The 25350-nt window shown below is 38.7% G+C and overlaps 1 protein-coding gene across 2 annotated transcripts in view; it reads left to right on the top strand.

Annotated features, from left to right (window-relative positions):
- The window catches only part of sstr3 (somatostatin receptor 3), a 40722-nt gene extending 15785 nt beyond the window's left edge, over positions 1 to 24937 (top strand). Inside the window, exon 2 of one of the 2 annotated variants that reach the window (XM_005739973.1) lies at positions 21855 to 24937. In XM_005739973.1, the coding sequence (XP_005740030.1) occupies positions 21892 to 23343 (1452 nt within the window). In that variant the 5' untranslated portion in view covers positions 21855 to 21891 and the 3' untranslated portion in view covers positions 23344 to 24937. The remainder of the gene's footprint in view (positions 1 to 21854) is intronic. The other variant, XM_005739972.1, reaches the window with a different exon arrangement.
- The last annotated feature ends 413 nt before the right edge of the window (positions 24938 to 25350 follow it).

Genomic DNA, 25350 nt, shown 5'->3' on the forward strand with positions numbered 1-25350 from the left:
TACTTCCAAAAACATTCAGCTTTGATATTAATGAGTTTTTTGGGTTCATTGAGAACATGGTTGTTGTTCAATAATAACATTATTCCTCAAAAATACAACTTGCCTAATAATTCTGCACTCCCTGTATATACAAAATCAATGTGGTGCTTCCAAATGATGTTTTTTATCCACCATCACACCTACGAATTAGATGTAATAAACCTTTGTCAATTATTCATTTGCATATGTTTTTACCTTCAGTAAATCAGCAATGTAGTGATGTGCGGATCGATACTGAAATATTGATTCCTCCGATACCAATCATTTATGTTCTAGAATCGATTCTCATATTAAAATATCAATATTTTAGTAATTTAGGGTAAATTTGTAGTTTATCATTAACAGGAACACAGTGGAAAGAAACTATATCATTCAGATTGTCTACATTGGAAGGAACTACTTCCTCTTCCGCCTTTCATAGTCATGTGCGAAATACGTCTGTATAAATGTGTCGCAGCCCCTGGCGTGTGCACTCACAACAATGGCTGAGCGTAAACGGAGTCATGTGTGGACGTATTTTACCTCCACAAACAGCCGAGACATGGTTTGCGATACATGTGGCAAGAAAGTGAGGTGTTGTGGCAACACCACTGACCTTGTCAAACACCTCAGAGTAAATCATATCACAGAATATGATGAGCTTATGTTGAGGCGAACTGAAGAGGAGGAGAGGGACAGGTGCTGCCAGGGCGAGACAGACGTCTCTCACAGAGTCCTTTAGTGCTGCAGGCAGGCAAGGTGTTCAAAAAGCTCACGACTTCAGTTTTTTTATTTCAATATGATGAATTCTGCATTATTAAGTGATAAGAACAAGTAGTCTGATGTCCTGTAATCATGGTGATTTGAGATACAATAAATAAATAAATAAAATAAATAAGATAAGCTTTTGTACAAAGTATCGTATCGGATCAGTATCGTCGATACCACCCCGAATTTTACTTGGTATCAGATCGGAAAGGAAATCAGTGGTATCGCACATCACTACAGCAATGTAAATGAAACAAAGGGATAAACTTGGTTTAAAGGGAGACTGTAGACTGTTTTTCAGACTGTGCATGAGCTGAGAGGCAAAGCATGCAAAGAATCCACGTTCTGCTGGAAATGAGCAGAACAAATTCAGTTTAATAAGAGAACTGTGGGTAATGGCTTAAATTAAAGAAGACACTGTTGCCTCTGAAATTTTAAAAATACATTTCTTAATTATCTCAGTTATAAGTAGGACACTATCAGTCATATTTATTTAAAAACATTGGTTTGCTTCATATCTGTTTTTGTTTTAATTGTGAATATTCTAAAATATAAATGATGAAACCCTGTATATCCTGGTTTCCACACTTAATTCTGCAAGTGACAGTGTAAAGATACACTATACACTTGATGATACTGACTTATGGTCTTATATTTGCTCCTTAAACGTTACTAGAAGACCTTAAGAGCTGCATTGGCAGTATAGGCTTTAGTATAGGCTTGATTTTCCTGAAAACAAACTGTAGATGCAGGTGTCCCCGCCACATGACACTGCAGTAATTGCACATACCTGATACAATATTTTGTATCAGGTATGTGCAATTAGTATTAATTTTGTATCAGTCTCACATTTTGTGTATTAGAATTTCTAACTATAGTAGTCGAAGATAAACAACATAATTCATATTTCTGGCAAACAAAACTCAGAAATGATTTCTTGCTGTCATGTGGCTCTCACTCCACACAAATACAGATTTACTTAAAAGCATTCCCTTTCCCTGAGCTACACCTTTATGATTATTGGTTTAGTTACACGTATAAAATGATTCAACAACAGTTCCCAGGCGGCAGCTTCAGAGTTTAAATGTCAATGATTGATTAAGTTTCACGTGGTAGGTTAATCTATAACCATATTTGCTTGGTTTTTTTAAATGCTCTTAAATGCATTTTGAACTGCAGTAAGAGTAGAAGTATGACGTGTCATAGAAAGTAAAGTATAAGCGCATCTCATTGGCCTCTGCGTGAACACCTGGTGATCTGCACTGCTACTCACCTGTCAGGATAACAAAGCTCCTCCCTGAAATGCTCCGAACCTTTAAAGCTGTGCGGCTGTCGGAGACTCTGACCTTTGCGATGAATGCTCTGCTCAGCCCAGCAGGTGCAGCAGCGTTTGACAGCTAAGATGTTGGCATTTCCGCTCCCGCAGCGAGTTAAAACTGCAACTGCAGTGAGATACAAAAAGAAAAACCCAAACTCTCCCAACTGTGTTTACCTTACATTTTGCATTGAGATCACTGTGCTGCTGTTGTGCAATGTGAATATATTTAGTCATCTTGATCCCGTAGCAAAAGAAGTCATTCCCAGTGGTAAAGTGCAAGAAAACAATCTATTTTCGACATCTTTTTTTTTTAGAAATACCTTATTTATGACTGATCTTGAAGACAAGGAAATTCAAACCAAATGAGATCTGATTGAAATTTGACTTTGTGTGGGGAGCTTGATGTTGAGCCTGTGCGCCTTTGCATTAAAGGAGCCAGCTGAGATGGTCATGCTCATTAGGATTCCTTCTGAATGCCTTCCCTTTAGGGTAGACCCAGAACTCACTGCAGAGATTATGCGTCTCGTCTTGTCTCAGAATTAGAACGTCCTGGGACAAAGGATCTCTGGATGCTGTGCTTAACCCACTGCCATCATGATATTAGCAGAAGAAAATGGATGATTTTGCAAAGTGAGGCATTCACTTTGCCTCAAACTGTAGACAAATGCATTATAAAATACTTACAGTCAAGTGCTTGACTACTATATGTAAGTAACAAAGCAACATGGGCAGTGGCCTCCTCATCATTGTGATATCAAATCATGATTGTTTCAAATATTAAGTCAGTAGTTTGCCTAGAAGAACCAGTTCAATGGAGAGTCAGTGGTACTGGGCAGAAATTATTCAGAGTACTCCACAGGCTGAGCTATCGGCTCCATGGTATCCCATGTTTGATGTCATTCATTCACCAAATAATAAATGTGCTGCAGCTTGGCGTTCCTCCCAGGAGATGCTGTGGAGTGCTCTTAAAAAACCAGAAAGTAATGCCACCCTGCCTTCATGGTGCACTCATCCTTTTTTCATTCTCATCCCTGTCTCACATTGTTGGATCAGTGAAGTTGCGACCCCAGTACTTAAGCATCTAGCTAGCTCTGCGGGGAGCAAGCAAGTTACTTCGTTTGAACTGACAGTCTTGCTAGCTGAAGTGAGTTAGGTGGAAAAAAGTTTGATAACTTCACTCTCAGAGAAAGATGTAAGGAAAATTCGATTTTTTTCAAAAGTAAGGACTGCTCAGCAAGACAGATCTTAAACTCATATGTAACATCCTCATTTGTAGATTTATTTACTTCAGAGAGTAGATTTGTTCAGGATGTGTGGACGCTTTGATTTCATTTTCTGGAAGGTACATTTCCGGAAGATCGGAGTATTTAATCTTACAAAATTGTTGGAACTGTATAAAAAGGAAAAACTTCCTTTTAACAGGAAAAGAGTTCCAGTAGAACCGGGCTCAGGCAGGAGCGGCCATCTGTCGCGACCGGTTGGGGTGATCAGAGGAAGACAGGACGAAGACACACTGTAGAACAGAGCCAACAGCTGCAGACTTTTGCAGTCATGTGTCACCAGCACGACTCCAAAGACTTCTGATCGGCCTTGTGATCCTTCCCTAAATCTAGACTAATAACTAAAGGTGACAGAGCCTTTGCAATCATAGTTCCCACTCTTTGGAGCTGTCTGGCCTCCAGTCTGTGATCAATGAGCTCAGTTGACTTTAAACTGGCATTCAGGTAACTTATTATTATTTGCCTTTTAAGGTTTTTATTTGATGTGAAGTACCTTGTGGGTACCTTTGTCTTGAAAACCACTAAATAAATAAATTTGCTTCATTCAGAAAAGCAGTTGGAAGAACATTATGATAGCTTGCAAACCGCATATATATTACAGAATATATATTACAGAATACTACTGAGTAAATCAGTGTAAAGCAATAACCTTGCTTTACACTGAGTCTGCAACAGCACAGGTCAGCTGATCATGTCTGTTCACAAGCAATCTGTTGGAGGTTGTCGAAAATCTCACTTTGATCCCTGAGTATCCTGACTCATACCTCCACAACTGCAGCATTTTTAAATGAAGTCTTAATGATGAATGAATGAGTACGACATTCAGTAATGGGCTGTGTGAAATTCTAGGTTTACGATTATTGTGGACATACCCACAACTGCAAACTCCACAAAGAAGAAAGATGGTTAGGAATACAAGCACAGAAAACAAGTTTAAGAGCAGAGAACTGACAGGGGCAGATGGAAAGAGAAGGCCGAGCTGCCAAAACTGTCACGTTCTTTAAAAAAACAACAGTGACGAGATGGCAGCATCAGTCTGTAGCAGCAGCAGAAGGCAAAGACAGTGTGCTTATGTACCTCCAGCATCTATCTGGAGATGGCAGAAGTGATTTACTAATAATTGACCTGCGCTTTTCTGGTTTTAATGGCTTTTGTATAGACGTGAAAAATGTTGTCAACACACGGATGTCCATGCAGTGTCAGCTTTGAGTTGTTCATCTGTTATTTTGTACTGTTACTAATTATACTGTCATTTGTTATCCATTATGATGCTCTGACATTAGAGTTAGTCAGCTAAAACCATACAGCCTGTTTCAAATATCAGCTCAGTTAGTCGCTTTCAGTGCTGTGCATTTCACCGTGGCTGGTTGTTTGAACGGTCTGAAATGATTTCTGTGACTGGGATTGAGAGAATGAGAAGCAGCTGACCGCACAGGCCAGCCGGTGGCTAATCTGGCTTTAATCAGCACCTATCTCGAGAACAATTCATTTGATTTACTCTAGAGTTGGCATTTGCAGTCTCGTGGATTGGAGTGAATCCAGTGCTGCGCCACATAGCTGCTGACAGTCCAGTGAAGTCGCGCTACACATATTTAGCAGCAACTCTATTAGTTACGCCTTTTCAACTGCAAATATCTGATCAGCCGATCACCTGTCAGCAACAAAGCATTTAGGCATGTGGACATGGTGAAGGCAATGTCCTGAAATTCAAACTTGAATGGGGAAGAAAAAAACTGTGTGATGCTATCAAGTCAATATGGTGAAGAGGGGGTCTGACCTGGTAGTTGCAAGATGTGCCTAATAAAGTGGTTGATGAGTGTATGTATAGTATACGCTTATGTGTACGTAGCAGTCCCACAACACCTTGACACAAGTGTGTGTCTTTCTATGCTTTTCAACTAAACCTCTCCTGAGAATGTGTTTATATCTGCTTTCAACTGAAGAGCGGTTTCACGGCTACCACTGACAGTGGTCTTTCATGCATATTTGAAAAATGCTTGAAGTCATTTGACTGAAAACACTAATGCGATGGTGGATGGTATTCAGGAGCGTGAGAGATCCAGAAGTCTGACTGACAAAAGTACAAATGGTTTGTTGAGTTGTGAGATTCAGATCAGAATCAGATCAGAAGTGTATCAACACAATAGCAAATATCTATAGTAGTGAAGTATGTGTAAAAATCACAGCAGTGTGCACAGAAACAATGTGAAAGGCTAATGTGGGTGGGGAAATGCATTACTGATTTCAGAACCGAATTAAGTATTGAGAATTATTTTTCTGTTGTGAGAAAAACTCTAAATGCATTCTCACGTTTAACCTTCGCCAGGTACAAAAGTAACTAAACCATCCCTTGACCAAAAGCTATTTTTGAATTTAACCCTAAAAGAGGCATTTGAAGGGTGTGAGAAAGTAAAAGAAGGACAGAAAGTTCTTACTTTGATATATATTGTATCTCTCTGGTGGTCTGAAAGTCAAAGTACTCACAGAGTCAAACAGAAACAGTCACTCATGTTGTTTGAATGAGCGGTTCCTGAGAAGGCTGCAACCCACAATCCCACCCACACTCTCAGCAAGCCTCTCTTTTCAGCTGTAACTGTATAACTTCCTGCATGTGATGCATTTAAGGAACTTCTGTAAATTCTATCTAACGAAACATCTCTGCAGTAGTGTGGGGGGCTCAGTGGGGAATGACACACAGCAGGAGCAAACAGAAGTGGGACAGACGTGAAAGTAATTACACACAAGTGAAAACAATCAATGCAATGCAGAAAGAAATGAACATGAAGGTACAAGCACTAAGAAAAGACGGAGGAAAGATGGAGATGGAAACAGCGAGGAAAGTAAAAATACAAAAACAAGAAATAAAAGAAATAAAAGAAACTTCACCACTAAAAGTAAAAGTGAAACAAACTGGGAACCAACTAAAAAACAACTCTACAACCACGACAATGGCATAAGATAAGCGAATTCACACCAGAGAATTTATGTCTTTGTTAATATCAATCAGTTTTATCTGACTTTGGCTTAAAGAAAATACCAGCTTATGATCTCACATGGTGGTTAAAGCAAAAACGCTTAAGTTCCTCTGTGGATTATTAAAACCATCTGCCAGAGGTCGGCAGATCGAGCCAAAACTACCGATAAGATCGATACCAACGCTGGTTTTGGTATCGACTCAATAATAATGTGATGGGGTTAATACCTCGTTTCTATCCTCAGTGTTCAGTGTGATGACCACAAATAAATCTGATCAGCTGAAATAAATAATTTTTTGGGAAATGAAAAAATGTACCTCACACGTACTCTATGAAAAATGAAGCTTTTTTTTGCATCTTACATCTATTTTGCTTTTTAAACAACAGAAGCTGCCCCAAAGGGCTTTAGAGACAGTTCGTTTCAATTCAGTTTTATTTATGTAAATTGACTTGAAATCACAACAATAATTGCCTCATGACACTTTATATTGTAAGGTACAGACCCTACAGTCACACAAAGGCCGGTACATTAACATTCCAGGTCTCCAAAAAAATGGCACCACAAATGCTACACTGTTTCTTCGGTCGATATCTCGATTGTGAGAAAGTATTTCATAGACTTCACATGTTCTAAAAAAAAGCTAAACAAAACTCAAAGGCTTTGTTTAAACAGTGAACCACTCCATTGCTTGAATGATTTTCCAACAAAACCACAGCTCACAATAAAAACGACTACTTCCCATTCACAGTAATTGTACGTTGTGTGCCACTCACTTCCATGAAACCACAAATAGCAGTCGCACCTTCATGTCTGAGATAAGGCAGCTTTCACCTACAGCAGCTCTGATAGCTGCAGGTTTGTTCAGCCACACAAAGGCACTTCTGCAACAAAAGCCACTTGTTCAAAGAATGTTTGAATAAACACACACTGGGGTGATTTTAAGACTGCTCAAGATATATTAAAGGGGTCGGTTACCTTTAATACCATTACATGTAAAATGTAACACTAAAACAGTGTGTTAGCTTGAACCATCAGAGCGTGTGCAGACCTTTTTGATGCAGAAACTCCTGAAGTCTGCATTTATTACAGTTATGTAAGTGCAGGTGTAAAACTGCATGGATTCATATCTGGGTGAAATTTCATAGTATAAATGGTGGCCACAATGAGCCTGCCCTGTACATTTTTTGTTTTTGAGATATAGAAAAAAGGTAACTATACTTTCAGGATGACTCCATGGAGACTTTTAAAAAATCTAATAGGCATTTCTCCGTAGTGTCCTCAAGGAGATATAAACTTAATTTTAAATTTAACCCTAAAATCAAGTCTCTACTCAACTCCCCCCTCTCACGGAGGAGTTGAGATTTCCCCCGACATTTAGAGATTTCATCAGAGATGGTCTAAAAATCAATCAAAGATTGCCGGACAGATTTTTTATTCGATTTTTTAGTCGTTTTGATGAGCGGTTCTCGAGAAAGTTTTACTCCACAATCAGCCATTTCGCCCAATCAGACACACTCACATTCAGTCAGTCTATGCTCAAACCTGTCATCTTTTCAGGACAGCATCTTTTGTGATGCATTTAGGAGACATCTGTAAATTGTAGCCTTGTTTCCGCCACTGTATTGGATAAATAAATCTGTAAATCTGTCTGGAATGACTCAGTGAGACAACCAAAAATAAAGAAAAAATAAATGTGTCACCAATGATCACAAGAGATGAGTCCCTGATACATCTCTAACCATCATCTAGTCAAAGGCTGTTGACATCAAACGGTTTAAATATAGATCATATTTCATTTTAGTCAGGTGTGCTGTTTTTTCCAAGTATTTTTCTTTTGCTATGTGAAAGGTGAAGAATTGTAGTGACAGTAGAAAGCTGGTGAACAATAATCTAAAGAAAGCAAAAACTGATGTTTGGGTCACAGATTTGAAAACGTTCTCATTGATTAGATTAGAGACTGAATGGAATATTACAAATAAAATGCAGTTAACAGACAAGCGTCAAGATGTTATAGATGTAGACAGAGAGCTTGGTAAATTAATTCTGTGAGCCTCGTAAAAAATTAAAATAGGTGTTATGGATGCACGGCAGAGTTTATTTTAAGATGAAGCTGCTTGTTGTGTAATATTTGAACTTTCCTGCGGCTCATGAATATTTTCAGCAGTCGATGAAATGTTGTCAACTCACAGAGCCCAAATTGACATATTTAAATGGCTTGTTTTATCCAAAAAAAACAACTTTATTCCGTTTATCTTCACACATGACAAAGAAAGCAGAAAATATTTGAGTTTTTTGGTTGAAAAAAGATCTGAATTTGTTGTGAAATACAAGCGATGGTATGCACACAATGCCATACATGTAATTCAACTGACAAACATGTTTAGCTGTTTAATAGACACGCAAATCAAGCTGCTCATTGAAGCCAAGACAAATTAAATGAAATTTAAATGAAATTTTTATGACCTGTTTAAATGACGCCTGTTTTTTTTGCACCAACAATCTGAAAAGAGGCACTAAAATTCACATTTATTGTCACAAGCCAGGCTTCCATAGAAAATTGAAATGAAGTTTCAGAAGAAATGTAAGCATTGGTCCTTGACTGTTATGTGAATGTTTAGAGGCGCATATCTTCCGATGCGGTGCTGGGTGACCAATTTAAAACTATTCATTGCTAAGTCCAATATCAGAACCACTAACAGAACTAGATACGAGGCCAGTATTTGGTTCCCTGAATTATCTGAACTTCTGCTTGTAACAGTAGTTATGTGGCTTTCTTCCACAGACATGCAGTTAGTGGGTTTAGGTTAATTGCTGGTTCTAAATTGGCCATAGACGTGAGTATGAATGGTTGTTTTCTCTCTGTTTGAGCCTTGCAATAAACTGGTGATCTGTGTCCCCACCCTCTCAGTCTATAGCAGGCTCCTGCTCTCTTGTGAATTGGATAAGTGGAAGAAAATGGGTAAATGAAGAATCAGGTTAAAAAATTAATCAGTGAAAAGACAAAGTTGTTGTTTTCCACTTCTGTGATGATCACAGTTATGGTGTCGATTATACTTTGCACCTGAGAGTCCTGTAGGGTCCTCTTGGGCCCGAGTTATATAACGTTTGTCTGATTGTGAGGGGATCTGTGCAGATGTCTCTAGGTCTGCCAGCTTTTTGGGGAACTTGGACCTCACATTGCAATGCACCATCTATGCATTATCTATCTAAGTTGTTGTTATATATTCATGCAGGTTTGGCTATCCTGGTGACAAGTGAAACTGAAGTTGTTGCTTTCTCATTATTCATTCAAAGCACCGCACAGAAGAAATGCCAAATGATAGAAAGCCATTAGACACTAAATGAAGCTTTTCCTCAGTGACTTCAGTGAGAGTCGTCTCTGTTTACATCACAGTCATTATACTGAACTAAACTAAACAAATTAGAGCAGGTGCAAAAGATTTTTTTAAGTGAAATAAACAACAAAATTATATAAAAAGGAAAAAAGAAACAAAGTAACTGAAACTATTTTGTGTGAAGACAGAATAAAACAAATATTTTGATATTAGTTAAATCCTGAACTTTCACTGAAACTAAGACAACAAACTGTCATCTTTTCCTAAATATAAACAAGCATTTTTTTTCTGCCAACTTATTTTGATGGAAAATACAAGTCCCACTAAGGTCCATTAAAATAATAATTTCACATTAACTTTTGGTTCCTCGTGGGACACCAAACCTTCTTTTCATCCGCTATGACCTCATTTTCCTTCGGACGTTTTTTCGCTCGTGCTCTGCAGTGATGGCTCTGGATCAACATTCATATGATGCTCTATGAGTATGTGAGCCAGATTAAGAGAAAAACAAATTAAATAATGGATGAAAACCCAGCAGAGCTCCACTTTCAAAAATATATCAGGGTTGTTGAAGGCTGATTTGAGCTGATTATGACCTCGGAATGATTTTGACAGTCTGACACAGACCGAGCTTTTAATTTCTGATTTATTTATTTAGCATGGAAAAAAGTTTTAGGACTACTGCAAAGTCTGAAGACTTCTTGAGTGACAGAAAAATCCTCACCCCTACAGTTCAACCAGGGATCACATTACCGTTAAAACGCCTCTGTGCTCCTTCTACACGATCAGGGTGCCAATTCTGGCAGCATCCTAAATCTCCTGCTGAGGTGCTTTGAAGAAACCAATTATAATTCTCTCTTTTGAATTCTTCTTGGATCTATTTAAACTTTTTTGTGATATGTGATCACTTTCCTATCTAAGTGCAAATGAGGTCACATGCACTCTTCTTTATGCCTTTGTTCCTCAGGACAACATAAGTGCTGCAAAATAAAAGGCTCTTTGTTCCTTGTGGCTTTTGAATAGAGCTAATGGTTTAAATGGCACTAATTTATTTATTTTTTAGAGAGTAATACCCATTTAGTGACACAGAAAAATCAAAAAGTAAATGAATTGTTTTATATATTTGATATATATTGTTCAACTGCAGTCAGATCCCTGACACTCCCATACTGCCAGATTTAGAAAAATCGATTAAAAATAACAACTTATCATAGATTGAACTGCTTCTCTTTGCGAGTTTAAATGAATTCAGATTAGTTTTCAAATGTATATAACGTCTATTCCTGGAGTATCTTTCTAGGTAAAAAAACAGACAGTTGTGGTGTTGGTAGGAGCGAGGCGAATGGCGGCACTAAAATGCCACAACAGTCACAGAGGAGGAGCGGAGCCGAATCCAGACGAACAGGAGGCAGAAGTAAAAGTCCAAAATCAAAGGCAGTGGAAACAAACAAGCCCGGCCAGACAGTAGCAGCCAGACTCAGCTTCACCTCCGCTGAACTGTGCGCTGTGTTTGTTGCGTTTCTTCTGGCTGGAGCATTTTTAATGACGTTATCTGAAAACTAATAGGGCTTGCTGTGTGGCCAGTTTGCAGTCCAAGAAGTTTGTGCTTGAGTTTTGATGAAATGATGAAATTCTAGTATTTTCTGAATTTTGTCCTAAACTCAATTTATCAGGCTGTGTGGGAGAGTAAAGGTGGTCATATCAAACAGACTTTCTGGCTCATTAGAATTATTTTGGTCTCATATAACATGTTTGAACATTGTTTTAAAAAGAACCCTCCACCTATTTCTTATTTTGGCTGCAAAGTATAAAGGGATGAGGGGAGGCTTAAGACTTTGGCACTGAACCATATGTGCCAAAGTCAAATTAAAGAAGGGACGGTACAAGTAAAAATGGATAGATGGATGGCTCATTTAAAGACACAAAACTGGCCTGACAGTTAGACATATACTGGGTTACTTTTTATTAACTCTTTTTGTTTCTTTTTCTAAATAAATAACCAGTCAAAGACAAATCAGGACGGAAGTTATCCATTTGTGTAAATTCAGCAGAGTAAATAATCAGAAACTCTGGGAATATGAATCTGAAAGTGATGCAGCATTTCTAAAGTTTTTTGAGATGACCCGTCACTCCATGTGTCCCCTCTAGTGCTCATACCAAACCTGCCCCCATGCATGCCATTATTTTTGGTGTCAAAGCTGATAAGAAGAACAGTTACATGGTGATAACATCAGGACACTTAGCACTTTATATACTTTATACTATATTTGTTAACAAAACCAAATCAATTCTCTTTCCCAGGGAATAAATGAAAGAGCACTTATTTACAAAGCTTCTCAGTACTATGAAGTGTTTCTAGTGATAAAAGAAAATTCTAAGAAAATTGATAAGTGTTCAAGTGTTCCCTTCATTATGATGTTTTCTGAGAAATCCGGCTTAGAGTTGAGACATATCATGAAAAAGAATGATCTTCACAGAGCATCGAGCCCTTAGAAGAGCTCCTCAGGTGAAAAACTGTTAGGAGTGGAGAGGACTTTAAGAGGCTTAGGAGCATCTTAACGAGGGGAAGAAATGGAAGAAAGGCACTTCCCTATGACAAGTGGAAAACCTTAAAATCTGTTGGTTGTTGGTTATAGCTGCAGTCTCAGCCGGTGGCACAGCAAAGTGTGGAATTACCACGAAAAACGAATCTATATTTGTATACACAAAACAAAAAGCACGACTGTAATCAGTTTATTTCAGTAATTAGTGCATCTTCAGCATGTATTGTGACAAAACTGGAGATGTGTCACCATGGCAACCAAGAAGCCAAAGCTTTAAAAAAAAATGGTAACATCTGCTGCAAAATATGATATTATCTTCAACCTAACCCTGTAGTTTAAATGATAACAGATAGTAATAATAACAGATGAATAATTGAAATTGAGAGTAAAAATCCATCATGGTGTCTCTGGTGTGATAAGTAATTTGCTCCTCCACCAACTCCTCCAACTTACAGATGTGGCCTTTTTTTCTGCCGTTTAAAACTGGACATCATGAATGTTGTGTACACAGACACAGAAAAGTGCACGTGAGAGAAGACAGATGAAAAATCATGTGCAAGAACACAAAAATGGTAGAAATATGCGTAGAAATGGGGATGAAGTGAGCATCATGTAAGAAAACCTCCACTTTGTGCAGGATTTGCGGTACTTCATTTGTCTCTGTTTGCATACTGTTTGGCTATGTAGAGTGAAGGATTCTGGGTATGCAACCATGCAGATTTGCTTCAGTGGAGTCTATCATAGATGACACACATTAAACACATTAAAGATAGAATAAGCAGCGTAGGAAGCAAAGACCGTGGCTGCATTGAAGCACTTTAATTGTTTTTAACACTCTGCTCTTCTCTGAAAAACTGACATCAGCTTAAGCACATGACGGTAAACTGCTGTGACATGTAGATGACGTAGATGTAGATGACGTAGATGTAGATGACGTAGATGTAGATGGCGGCCTGTGAAGGTGTGCATAGGCTCTGCGTAGGTCCACCACAGCTGAGTCACATTATCTAGCTGGGTTGTGTACTAAAATTTATTTTCATCTCTGCAGTCTGTGGAGTGGCGTGAAGTGTGTTGACGTTATGAGCCATTCACGCACTCTAACGTTCGTGATTGTGTGCTTATAGTTGAGAGCGTAAGACCAGATCCTCTAACTGTAGCAGTGAACCACATGTACATGTCACTGAAGAAACACAAAGCAGACCTCCAAGATGAAGGAGTGTTTTCTAAACACTGAAAGGCAGAATTTTAATTGAACGCTGCAGGTTTGATGCTGCTGAGATGGGTTTTTGTGGTGCGTAACTGGATCCCCGACCTAACACCATATCACGCTCAGCAGGAATGAAAGCGATCACGACAAAGTTAAGTATGGAAATCCTGGAGAAATGCCACGGTGATGACTGGGATGTGTCTAACCACAGCAGTGATCACACAAACAATTACAGCTCTTTCACAGCATCCTGTTGTGATGCAGTTTACGTGATTTTTTTCACATCTAACAGATTCACGAAAAGCAGCAGTCGTCAGTGTTTAGCTGGTGTAATTTAAAAAGCAGGCCAATTGTCCCTGTTAATTATAAATTGATTAAACGCTATATATATATATATATATATATATATATATATATATATATATATATATATATATATATACATATATAATTACTGTCTATTCAAATGATGGTTGTGAAATCTGTTCTTTAGTCAAAGCTTCTGGTGACTCAGAAATATGCACAATGTCCTTTAGCATTTGTCCCATGATTCATATCTTAGCAGTGAGATTTGTAACTCGTCATATTAAAAAACGAACAGCAGCTGAAGGTAAACAAGTATTCTGTGATTTTATGTTTTTAGGTCTTCAGGTTATCTCACCCCAGTCCAGTTATTAAACATACTTCACTATTCCATGTTGTTGTTGTCAGTTGCTATATTCATGTTGCTTCCTATAGTGAAGCTTTCTATGTGTTTGCTCAGGTTTGCTCTTTGCTTCGTGTTCTTCTAGTTTACTTTGTGTACGACCTTTTCCAGGGTTTCTTTTGCCCTTTGCCAGCTCCTTGTTGAAGTTGCCTGCTTCGCTCACTGACCTCCTGCGTACGACCTCAGCCTTTTCATTAATGATTTAGATTTTCTTGTTTTTGTTTTTTACTCTGCCTTCTTTTGTCCCGCGGTCGAGTCCTCCTCTCCTTCGGTGAATGAATAAAACAATGAAACTCTAACTACAGTCCCCAGGTTCACATCTACACCAGTGCCATCCAAGCCTGATATCATATTTATTGAGGCACTACACAGTATTCATTCTCATTTAGAAAGGGTGGGATGGTTGAACATCCTAAGCCTAAGAACGAAAAATGTCTAACTATAAAGTCACCTAATGTATATGTAAAGTAAATTTGTATTTGTAATACACTTATAGTTAGCTGTTGTCTCATAATAGCCTAATATTGCTATTTGCCAGTCTAATCATTTAAAAATGAAGAAATTTAAAAAGGTATAAAAAATATATACAGTATAATGTAACATTTTAAAATGAAAGAATTTCTGCATTGAATTTATATGGATCTTCTGTATTTATGAGCCAAAAACTGAATTTACCATTTAAAATTTATGGAAATGCCCATAAACAAAAAAAAACCAACATAATGATTTGAGAAAGTGATAAAGTCGTAACAGCTGGATCAAGCTGAGAAAAACGTCTCTGGTTTCTATAATGGCCTGAAATGTTTGAGGCATGGCACTTGATGAAGTCTTTCTCAAATAGCAGTGGACAGCTCAGATTCGCAGAATGTAAGGTGTTAAAGCTGGTTTCTGCAGAGCCCCTCTGATGGCATGGTCCAAAATATAAATAAATTGTGGCCACAAAATACTACTTCGTGGGCACGAAATACTTTTTTGTGCCCACGAAATACTATTTTGAGGACACGAAATAGCTATAACGTGCGCACAAAATGCTAATTTGTGGGCACGAAACACTTGAGCGATAACCGTGATCCTTCCCAGGCCCTTGCAGTTGGTTGACAATAAAATCTATCCCGGCGTCCAGGTCGTACTTACGTCTGTAAAGCAACTGGGCTCTCAATATCCTGTTTAAATGTCTCTCCGTAATAATGGTTCCTTGCATTGCCAGGCTTTTCAAAATGCATTTGTAGCTCATTCCCAGCCTAAAATAAAACTTAATCATACAGTCTCTGTACACGGTGTATAGGTTTAGCCTACTCTTATGCTTATGTCTCTTAGCAGCTGTCCAGGAATTGTATCAATATGATGTGCACACGTTATCTATTTCACCTTGAGGCGACTTTTGTTGCGATTTGGCACTATATAAATAAAATGTAATTGAAATTGAAATTGAATTGAGTTGCCACAAATGCGTAATTCGTTGCCACGTTATACCCAATTTGTGCCCACAAATTAGCATTTCATGCGCACGTTTTACCTATTTCGAGCCTTCAAAATAGTATTTCGTGGGCACAAAAAAGTATTTTGTGGGCACGTTATACCCATTTCGTGCCCACAAAGTAGTACTTTGTGGGCACAATTTATTTATTTTTTGGACCATGTCATCAGAGGGGCTCCGTAGGTTTCTGCATGTGAATCTCGTCTTATTCAGGGAGCTTTTTAATCATTTTTTCACATGCATTGTCTTATACATTTTATTCGTATTTTTTACGTTTCTATTGAAGACATACTGCTTTGAGATTTTCACAGTGTCCGTCTGCCTGAATGTTTCCGGTCATAAATATCCTTTTTTTTGCTTGTACTAGCTCCAAATTTTCATTAGACACAGCTGACTGAGAAACCAGCGTCTTTTCCCACACTTGTGTGTGATAGAGTTGTGTAATTCCTCCCATTGTTTCAACTGAAAGATCTCTTGCTGCGATACTTCCTTTCAATCAGCCAGGTGCAACAGCTCATTAAGGTCTGCAAACACTCAGACTGTTGTTTCATATTTAGGTTTGTGCATATCTTTGTTTTAGAAATGCAAATTACAGGTGATTACATGTTTTTTTCACCCAACACTGAGTGATTGGATATTTTTTTCCTTATACCTAAAAATACACCATTATGTTTTCTTGCTGAGGGACTGTTATTATGAAGTCTTACTCTTTCTAGAAAGACATTTGCTATCAACACGTTATGGACATACATGCAAATCCAAACCAGTTTAGCAATATTAAAACTGTGTATCTTTCTCATTGGATAATGATAATCTAATGACTGCAGCTGATTTGGTAAACATGTTGACAGCTAACGAGACAACAGGGACACATTTAAACATAACCAGAGGACATAATTGTATTTGTTTGTTGTTTGTTTTTTACAGTTTCTCTGTTATTTAATTGAAGAGCGATATGAGTTCAGGGCAGTACAAAACCACCATGTGCACAGGCTTTTATCAGCAGTACAACATACCAGACCCAATTTGCTGGTATTTGTAATTTGTCCTTGTTCCTTGCAAAAGAAAAATGGTGTGTACTCTTTCTTCCTCTCTTTCAAACACTTCACCTCGAGAAGACAAAAAAACTCATTCTTCTTTTATTTGGTTCAGTTTGATTTACGACCCTGATCTCTGGGCTTTGTCTCCCCCCTGTTTCCATGGTGCCCAAATTTGGGGAATGTAATGTGAAATGTGCGTAATCACGAGGAACTGGAGATATTGAAAAATGATTAATGTGACAAAACCAAGAAACTACTCGGCCTCGCAAAGAGGTAAACAGTAGATTGGCTGCTTTTGTTTTCGTGTTTTGCACTTTGCATTTTTCCTCACGTGTCTTAAATTCAACTAAAGAGACTGAAATCCTTTTTTATTGAGTCTGCAGCTGCCGCCTTGGCACAACAATAAGCTTTCAGTCAGTTTGTTAGATGAACTCTTGGATACGCTCAGGGCTCTGCTGTTCACACATTAGATGTTCTGTAAGTTAAAAAAAGAAGAAGAAGAACAAAGCGATTTCGAGAAGGAAAATTCATCCTTTTATTCTGACACATTCTGACACTGAATACACTGAATAGGCTGTACTGCTGTGTACTTATTAAAGAGTTAACTTAAGGTCTTTGTAGGTGAGCTACGTCATCTCCATTAGTCTACAACATTGTGTTAAAAAATGTTACAGATATATTTGTTTAAATGGTGGGCCAGCTCAGTTGCACGATGGTTAGCACTGTTGCCTCACAGCAAGAAAGTCCTGAGTTCGATTCTGTGGAGTTTGCGTGTTCTCTCCGTGTGTGCGTGGGTTCCTCCCACATTCCGAAGACATGCACTTAGTGGGGTTAGGTTAATTGGTAACTCTAAATTCACATAGGTGTGAATGGTTGTCTTTCTCCATGTATTATAATGAATGGATTGTATGTATATAGCGCTTTTCGAGACCCTCAAAGCGCTTTACAATTCCACTATTCATTCACTCTCACATTCACACACCTTCCGATTACAAGACAAACTGCCAACTCTTGAGCCACGATTGTCATTAGCCCTGTAACAGACTGGTGCCCTGTCCAGGGTGTACCCTGCCTCTCGCCCTAAGACAGCTGGGTTCCAGCCCCCGCCCCCAACATTGAGCCTTACAAGGAGAAGTGGAAGAGAATGGATGGATGTTTCAATGGTTTAAAAATAGCTCATGTTTTGGACAAAAGTTATTTAATTCAGGAAACAGCAAGCCAGGCCAGGAAATCATCCAGAATAATGATGTGTCTATTTTACACACAGACTGTGTAAAATAGATACAACATGACCAAATTCCAGTCTGCACACTCCAGTAGACACACTTTCCGGCATGTTTAGTGCTGTTTCAAGGCAACTAACCCTAAGTGGAAGTGGGCTAAAAAAGTCATTCAACACACAAAAATAGTTTCTGTGTGGTTATTTCAGAAAAAAATGGCTTTCATCGAAACTTATTAAACTTAAATTGCTTTTATTTTTGTAGTTATAATTCTAATAGTAAAAAAACAATAAAGTTCTGTGTCTGTCAATGACAGGCAAAGGCTGGAGCTGGTAAAAACGATCTTATAAATTCTTCCCTTCATTCAAATTAACGAATGAGATGACGAGCTGCTTTCTTTTTTGTTATCTTGAGCTAGAATGGAGGCATATGGAGATTCCCGTTATGATTGGCCACTAAATGCAGTTCAATCGAGAACTGGCATCGTGCAGTTGATGTTAAGTACTGCAGAACAAAGCATGAGTGTAGAGACCCTCGAAACTTTTGAAGCTCAGTAAGGTTGTTTTTCACAGGCTCTTCTGTATTTGTTATTCCCACTTATCAGTTATTTTAGAAGACGAAAAAGATTCTTAAGCCTTCTGTTTGTTGGTTTGTTACAGCTTAAAACAAAAGTTATTACTAAATACAGATGTTGTGTTAGTTTTTGCTGTGAGCGAGCACTAATTTCTCTGATCAGGGTTTCTGCAGGTTTTTAGAAAGCCTTAATGTTTAAAAATCCTGTGATCTGAAGTTCAGGCGTAACATTAAGGCTGTCATTTGTTTTCAAGTTAAAGCCGTTATTATTCACCATACCATGTATGTGATGGCCAAACCCATAGCCACACTCTAAAGTCGGTAACTTGTGTATTTTCATTTCTTCATTTGAACACAATAACACACTTTAGTTTCCAATAACTTTATTAATTGGTTTGGATACATTTGTTCTATTTGTAAGCACGTACATTTAGTTTACTTAGGTATTCATACCAGTTCATTACTTTTATTTTTGACTAACCTTTGTTTCTTTTACTTTTTACCTGCCATGATCCCTGGGAGTTGCCAGACAAAAGGTGGTGGACAGAGTTTGAAACCATTAAATACAAAGAGGGATAATTGGACCACACCACCACTTCCTACTGAAGGGGAGAATGTGTATTTTCTTTAATTAAAAACAAAGTATTTGTACTTAATTCAGTATGTGAGTTTAGGATTTAGTAGTTTTGATTTCCTTCTTTGGTGTTTAGTTTATTAACGAACCAGAATCTACTGCATTTTTTGGTGTTTTGTTTAGTTACCCCTCGTGTTCATAGTGGTCTGATCAGGCATTGTATGTACCCTTGTGTGTCATTTCATGTTTAGGTCAGTTATGTTTGTTTGGGCAGTCATTTGGTTTGTTGAGTTTTGTTTCTTTGACCTCTTTTATGAGCTGAACATTTATTACTTTTGTAAATATAATTTTTGGGAGGTTAAATAAATGGAAACCCTAGTTTTCTAATAATTCCTGTGACTCCTGCTTTTTCAACTCAGTCCATCACAATGTACCATAAACTGTATATAAAAAATGGATGTAGCTGAAAAGTGACACCAGTGCGGATGTACCTTAAATTGCTGTATTTATTTGCCACCAGGGGGCGATGTTTATGTTTACTATTGAAATTGTAGTGTTAAACTCTTTACGACAACAGACCTTTTCTTGCTCTTGGACCTCAGTACAGCTATCCTAGTTTCAGGTCACTGAAAACAACAGAATGCTTCAACTGTTAATAGATAAAGTCTTCTCAGTCTACAACTTGTACAACATTTTTGACAATATGTCATTTCAGTTTGGACAGCAGTGACCAATAAGCAGAGCAACACGACCTTCTCTAGCATGCCAGATACTCATTCTTTCTCACATGCTTCATTTAAAAATGAAAGAGATTGTGTGGGTGAGCGTAGAAGCTGTTATTTCCCTTCAGTGTTTGGTCAGCATGACACAGTCTCACCCCCCCTACGTCTTCCAGTCGACTCTCCTCCATGCGTGTTCCCAGTTCACATTAACTAGAGTGCTGCTGGGTTGCTAATGAAATCTCAATTATCTGCTTTTTCCACGTGTGAGAATATCCTGTGTTTAATTTACCTGCTTTATCAAAAGAACCAAATATAGATGGCATGGTGAAATCATGCTGCAAACAAGCATCTTTATCTATTTGCTGTGTGAGTCATTATCTCATATCCATTTCTATCCCATTTTTGTTATTTTATCTACAGCTTTTCTTTTTTGCAGCTCACCCTCTGAGAAACATCTCTGCTAACTCTTCATGTAACAGCCTAGCTTATTATGGCTAACAACACTTTTTGGGAGTGAAAAAGTGACTTGCAAAGCTTGATTTTATAAAATACCCCAACTCCTAATTTACAAATGCATTGTAATACTATATCTAATAATCTGTGCTCAGAATACAGACACTTCATCTTACCACAAGTTTTATAATTCCAGATAGATGTTTCCTAAATATGTTTTATTTCTCATTAGCAAAATTACAACATAACTACTATTTAAATGTATTGGACAACTAAATTGGGAGACCTTTTGTCTCCTCCTAGTAGGTGGACATTTAAGTTTGAAAACCCAAGGTGATTTTCTGAAAGCTTGACTTCTTATCTTGACCTTGAGTTCAAGGTCACTGAGATTCAAAGTCGTCCAAGATGTTTAGTAGCTGCACCTATGGTATGAATTTCAAAATCCTACAACACCTCGTTCCCGAGTTATTCACAAACTTGGGTGTCCACACTACCAACCCCGCCCACCCACCTTTTATGGCCGAGGGGTTAAACGTGTTGAACAGGAGCTTTGGGCCACAGCTGCCTTTGTGTACACAAAAGAAAAGCAAAAAACCTAAATGAAGAAGAGAAGCCACCACAGACTGTGGACATGTCAACACATACCACATTCACATTAAAGAAATTCACCATTTACAAGTTGAGACATAACGCTATAACATTAAGACAAGAAAAAGAGGGGTTTAAACAGCTCTGCTGGAGTCGGGTCCCATGAGCATCAAGCAATCAATTGTTTCCATTGTTTTTACAACAATGGAAACCCCAATGAGTTTATTGGAAGACTGGATGGATTTTATTGCATCTGTGAAATCGAAAAGTCATTAAGTGAAAGGCCGGCTTTAGGTTATTAAACCTGCAAATAGCAAAAAATAATGTTTAGTGGCCTGAATGGCAACAAACTATTTGGTGACAGAACAGAAATATAGGAGTTATACCAAGAAAAACAAATACTGTCTTCATGTGGTTAATGTGTGTTTTACATGCAAAGAATCCCCAGTTTTAAACCAGGATGAGATGGGCATCTGAAGGTTTATGCCTCTAAGTCCAACCTCAGTACCTCGGCTTCATAAAATAAGGAAGTTGCTGAAAGTACAACTATAGCAGTATTTTAAAAAATCAGACCAAGCTTATAATTAGAAAAAATAATATTATATATATATATAAAATATTAAAAATGATATTCAGTACACACAAATAATAAATAGCTTGGGATACCTTGTGAGCATCATTTTCAATCAAATAGTAAATTCTTTAGTGTTACACTTATCTATTAACAAGCATACTGTTTTGTGTTTTAAAAAATTGTTGATGAAATTTCTTAAAATGACCCAGTAAATTTATACAAAGTTACAAATTGTATAGACTTTAACCACTTCAACCATCATAGTACATCATGGTAAATATATATTCAGGTTAATATTTCTTATTATTGATTACTTCTTAGTCTGAGTGTGAAGAGCTTTAATATTAAAGTAAAAGTACTGTTACCCTTTGTCATGTCCTTGAAAAACAGTTTTTCCATTTCTTTTCATTGCTTTCTGAAAGAAACTTGAAAAATGTCAGCTATGAAGTTCAGTGACTTTATTTTATTTTTCTTTGCTTCAGCAGAACAGATGGGTGGGAGCTGAGATCACAAAGCAACATGGGTGACGCGTCGTATTCCGGCCTGGAGATGACGGCTGAGACGTGGGAGAACGGCAGCTTTGCGAGCCCCTCGCCGGGTCTCCCACTGTTTCCGCTCATGTTCAACGACAGCGATCTGAACGACACGCTGTTCAACTCCACCAACTCCACCGCCCCTGATGCCTTCTCGGGTCCCAGCGTAGCAGGGGTCCTCATCCCACTCATTTACATAATTGTTTGCATCATCGGCCTGGGCGGCAACACTTTAGTGATTCACATTGTTCTGCACTACTCAAAGATAGAGTCCGTGACAAACATCTATATTCTCAACCTGGCCATCGCCGACGAACTCTTCATGCTCGGCCTGCCTTTCCTGGCGGTGCAGAACACGCTCCAGTCATGGCCCTTCGGCTCCTTCATGTGCCGACTGGTCATGACTGTCGACTCCATCAACCAGTTCACCAGCATCTTCTGCCTGACCGTAATGAGCATCGATCGCTACCTCGCCGTGGTCCACCCCATTCGGTCTTCTAAGTGGCGGCGCCCTCAGGTGGCCAAAGTGGTGAATGGCACCGTGTGGGCACTGTCATTCCTTGTTGTTCTGCCAGTGGTCATCTTTGCTAACATCCAGAAAGCAGGAGGCACCTGTAACATCGCCTGGCCCCAGCCGGCTAACATCTGGAGGGCTGCTTTCATCATTTACACCTCCACCGTTGGATTCTTCTGCCCTCTTCTCATCATCTGCCTCTGCTACCTGCTCATCGTCTTCAAGATCCGCAGCTCGGGGAAGAAAGTCCACGCCACCTCAACCAAGCGGAGAAAGTCGGAGCGGAAAGTGACACGCATGGTTGTGATTGTTGTTGCTGTGTTTGTTTTCTGCTGGTTACCTTTCTATGCCCTCAACATCATCAACTTATTGGTGGCCCTGCCACCAGAGTACCAGGGCCTTTACTACTTTGTCGTAGTGCTCGGTTATGCTAACAGCTGCGCCAACCCTATCGTCTACGGCTTCCTGTCAGACAACTTCAAGCGGGGTTTCCGGAAAGCCCTCTGCCGCTCCACGAGGAAGGTGGAGAACCACGAGCCCCTGGAGCACCAGCAGCAGGACGAGGGCAGGAGGGCGCTCATGCCCAGAGAGAGCCTGAGACGAGCAATCAGGGATGAAGAGGATGATGATGAAGAGGTGGTTTCAGAAATGACTGAGATATACAGAATTGCCCAGAATGGAAACAGCAGCTACCAGCTGCAGAGCTCGCAGCCGTTATTCTTAGAGAAAGGCGCGACACCTGGAGTCACAGAGCTAGCCTCCCCAGATAGGCGGGATAATATGGGGGATATGAAAGGGAAAGACGCCAACGGGGCCACCCTGACTGTCCCACTGCTTCTCAACGGAACCAAGGGTGGGAGCACTAAAACGCTACCAGAGGAAAACTTGGAACCAAGCGCATCATTGGAGATAAGTTACCTCTAGTGTAAAACATGAACTTTAAGTTTATGGGACCGATGTGGAGTGAGTATAATACAGGGTGGCCTGCTTCTAAGCCAAAAAAGAAAAACAACCCATAACAACCTATTAATGAACACTTGGGTGGGTCTTAACATTTTTTCATCAGTGTACACATTAAAAAGCATGTTTATAATGTAAATTTTGTTTATATGCATGCCTGTATGTACAAATATGTGCCTTTAATTGGTTTGATCACCATTTTTTCTGCTCTTTTAAGCTGTTATATTCCATAATGTGAAAATCATTTGCTCAGGTTTGGCTGTATTTAAGCTTCAGTCGCCATCTAGGTTGATGACATGGGTGTTGTTACTGCAACTATTATAAAACCAAATGCCTGCAGCTCCAGCTCCTAGAAATCCTAGTTTGTCTGTTAGTTTCATTTTGCTGTCGGGATCACACTTTGTGTTTTCTATAGAGAGTCAAACAGGTAAAGAGGTGGTCGGGGTGGATGAACAACATGCAAAAAAAAAAATGTTTCTGATTGGGTTAGGACAAAAGCACTCATTTTCACACTCAGTGAATCCAGGAAAAAGTCAATGTATTACATATTTTTTGAATATGATTGTTTAATTTAACATAACCACCAGCTGCCAGCTCCTAAACATACTCAGCATCTCATTAATAGTGTCATATTTTATCTTTAAATACTTATTTAACCCCTTGGATGCATGGTGCACTGTTAAATTAATCCTTATACACTTTATACCGGGCTCTGTGCAAGGCATAGTTAAGGTTATGAGAACTGTGGATCTATGATATAAACTATCTATATACTATATAATTTGTGGAAAACTGTTTTCTCTTACTTACATTATTAGTATGTTATTATTTTCCAAGCCTGCTGCACTTTTTCAAATTCCAGGGACCCATTATGTTCATTTCCTTGCCTCATATTTTCATTCTTTGCTTCTACTAGAGTAACTTTACACAATTAGCAGTTGAGATGAATCCTTATTTAGCTTCCACTTCCCTCAGTTTATCCTCCATCTAAAACAAGTTTCTCTGTTCAAGACAACTTTTGATTGGCTGGCCCCGCACATACAGAAATTTTAAACTCATGACCAAATGTTTTGGCAGTGGCACACATTTTGTGTTTTGTACACTTTGTCACTTCAGTTTTTACTTGGATTATTTTCAGCATAAGCATTCTTTGCTTTTTTTTTTTTACTGGTGAATAATCAGTTCGGGCCCAAGTCCTGATTGATGGTAATCCATTTCTGTGTTATCAGTGCTTCAAGTCGATCACCCTTTGTGGGCTTCAGGTTATCTGCTTGCTTTTAAAGGACTGATCATACGAAAAACATGCTCAAAGATCAGCTTCTTCCAATGGTCCAAGAGCAATGGGGTGATAATCTGTGCATTTTTCAGGATGATGGAGCACCACGTCAGAAATCAAAGCGATAACTAAGGTCAAATCAGCTTTTTGGATCAACGGCCAGGAATCTCCTCAGATCTATTTCTTAATCCCACCGAGATTTAATCTTAGAAATGTGCCATCATTCAGGATTTGGCTCAGAGGCTGATATCCACCACGCCACAAATAACGTTTGTATGAAAGACAAGATTTGTGCCTTTGCCAAAACTTCTGACCCCACTGTTAGAAGCTTTGGCCATATTAAGTAATAAACGTTAGATATAAAAGATGAGCATATCCACGCTCATGCTGTAGGAATTTTTTTTCGTAGAGCTTCCAGCCCTGCTTTCAGAAATCAAACACTTTAACAGTTTTAGATCCAGCATAATTACAAAATCTTATTATCCAGCTGCTTCCAGTGTGTCATCAGAGCAGCAGTTGTGCACGTAAAATAATTTGAAAAAGCCGCCTCACAAAACCAAAGTGCTTTATAATAACGGCTGGATTGATGTGACAGTCAAAGAGATATTAGAGAATCCATTAATCTGTCAGTGCTGAACTGATACCTGTGTGAAAGCCCTGAGGCTGCTGTCAGAATGAGAGTGCTTCTAATAACC

Source organism: Pundamilia nyererei, unplaced genomic scaffold (assembly GCF_000239375.1).
Source record: "Pundamilia nyererei isolate P.nyererei 1_Seehausen unplaced genomic scaffold, PunNye1.0 scaffold00095, whole genome shotgun sequence".
NCBI lineage: Eukaryota > Metazoa > Chordata > Actinopteri > Cichliformes > Cichlidae > Pundamilia > Pundamilia nyererei.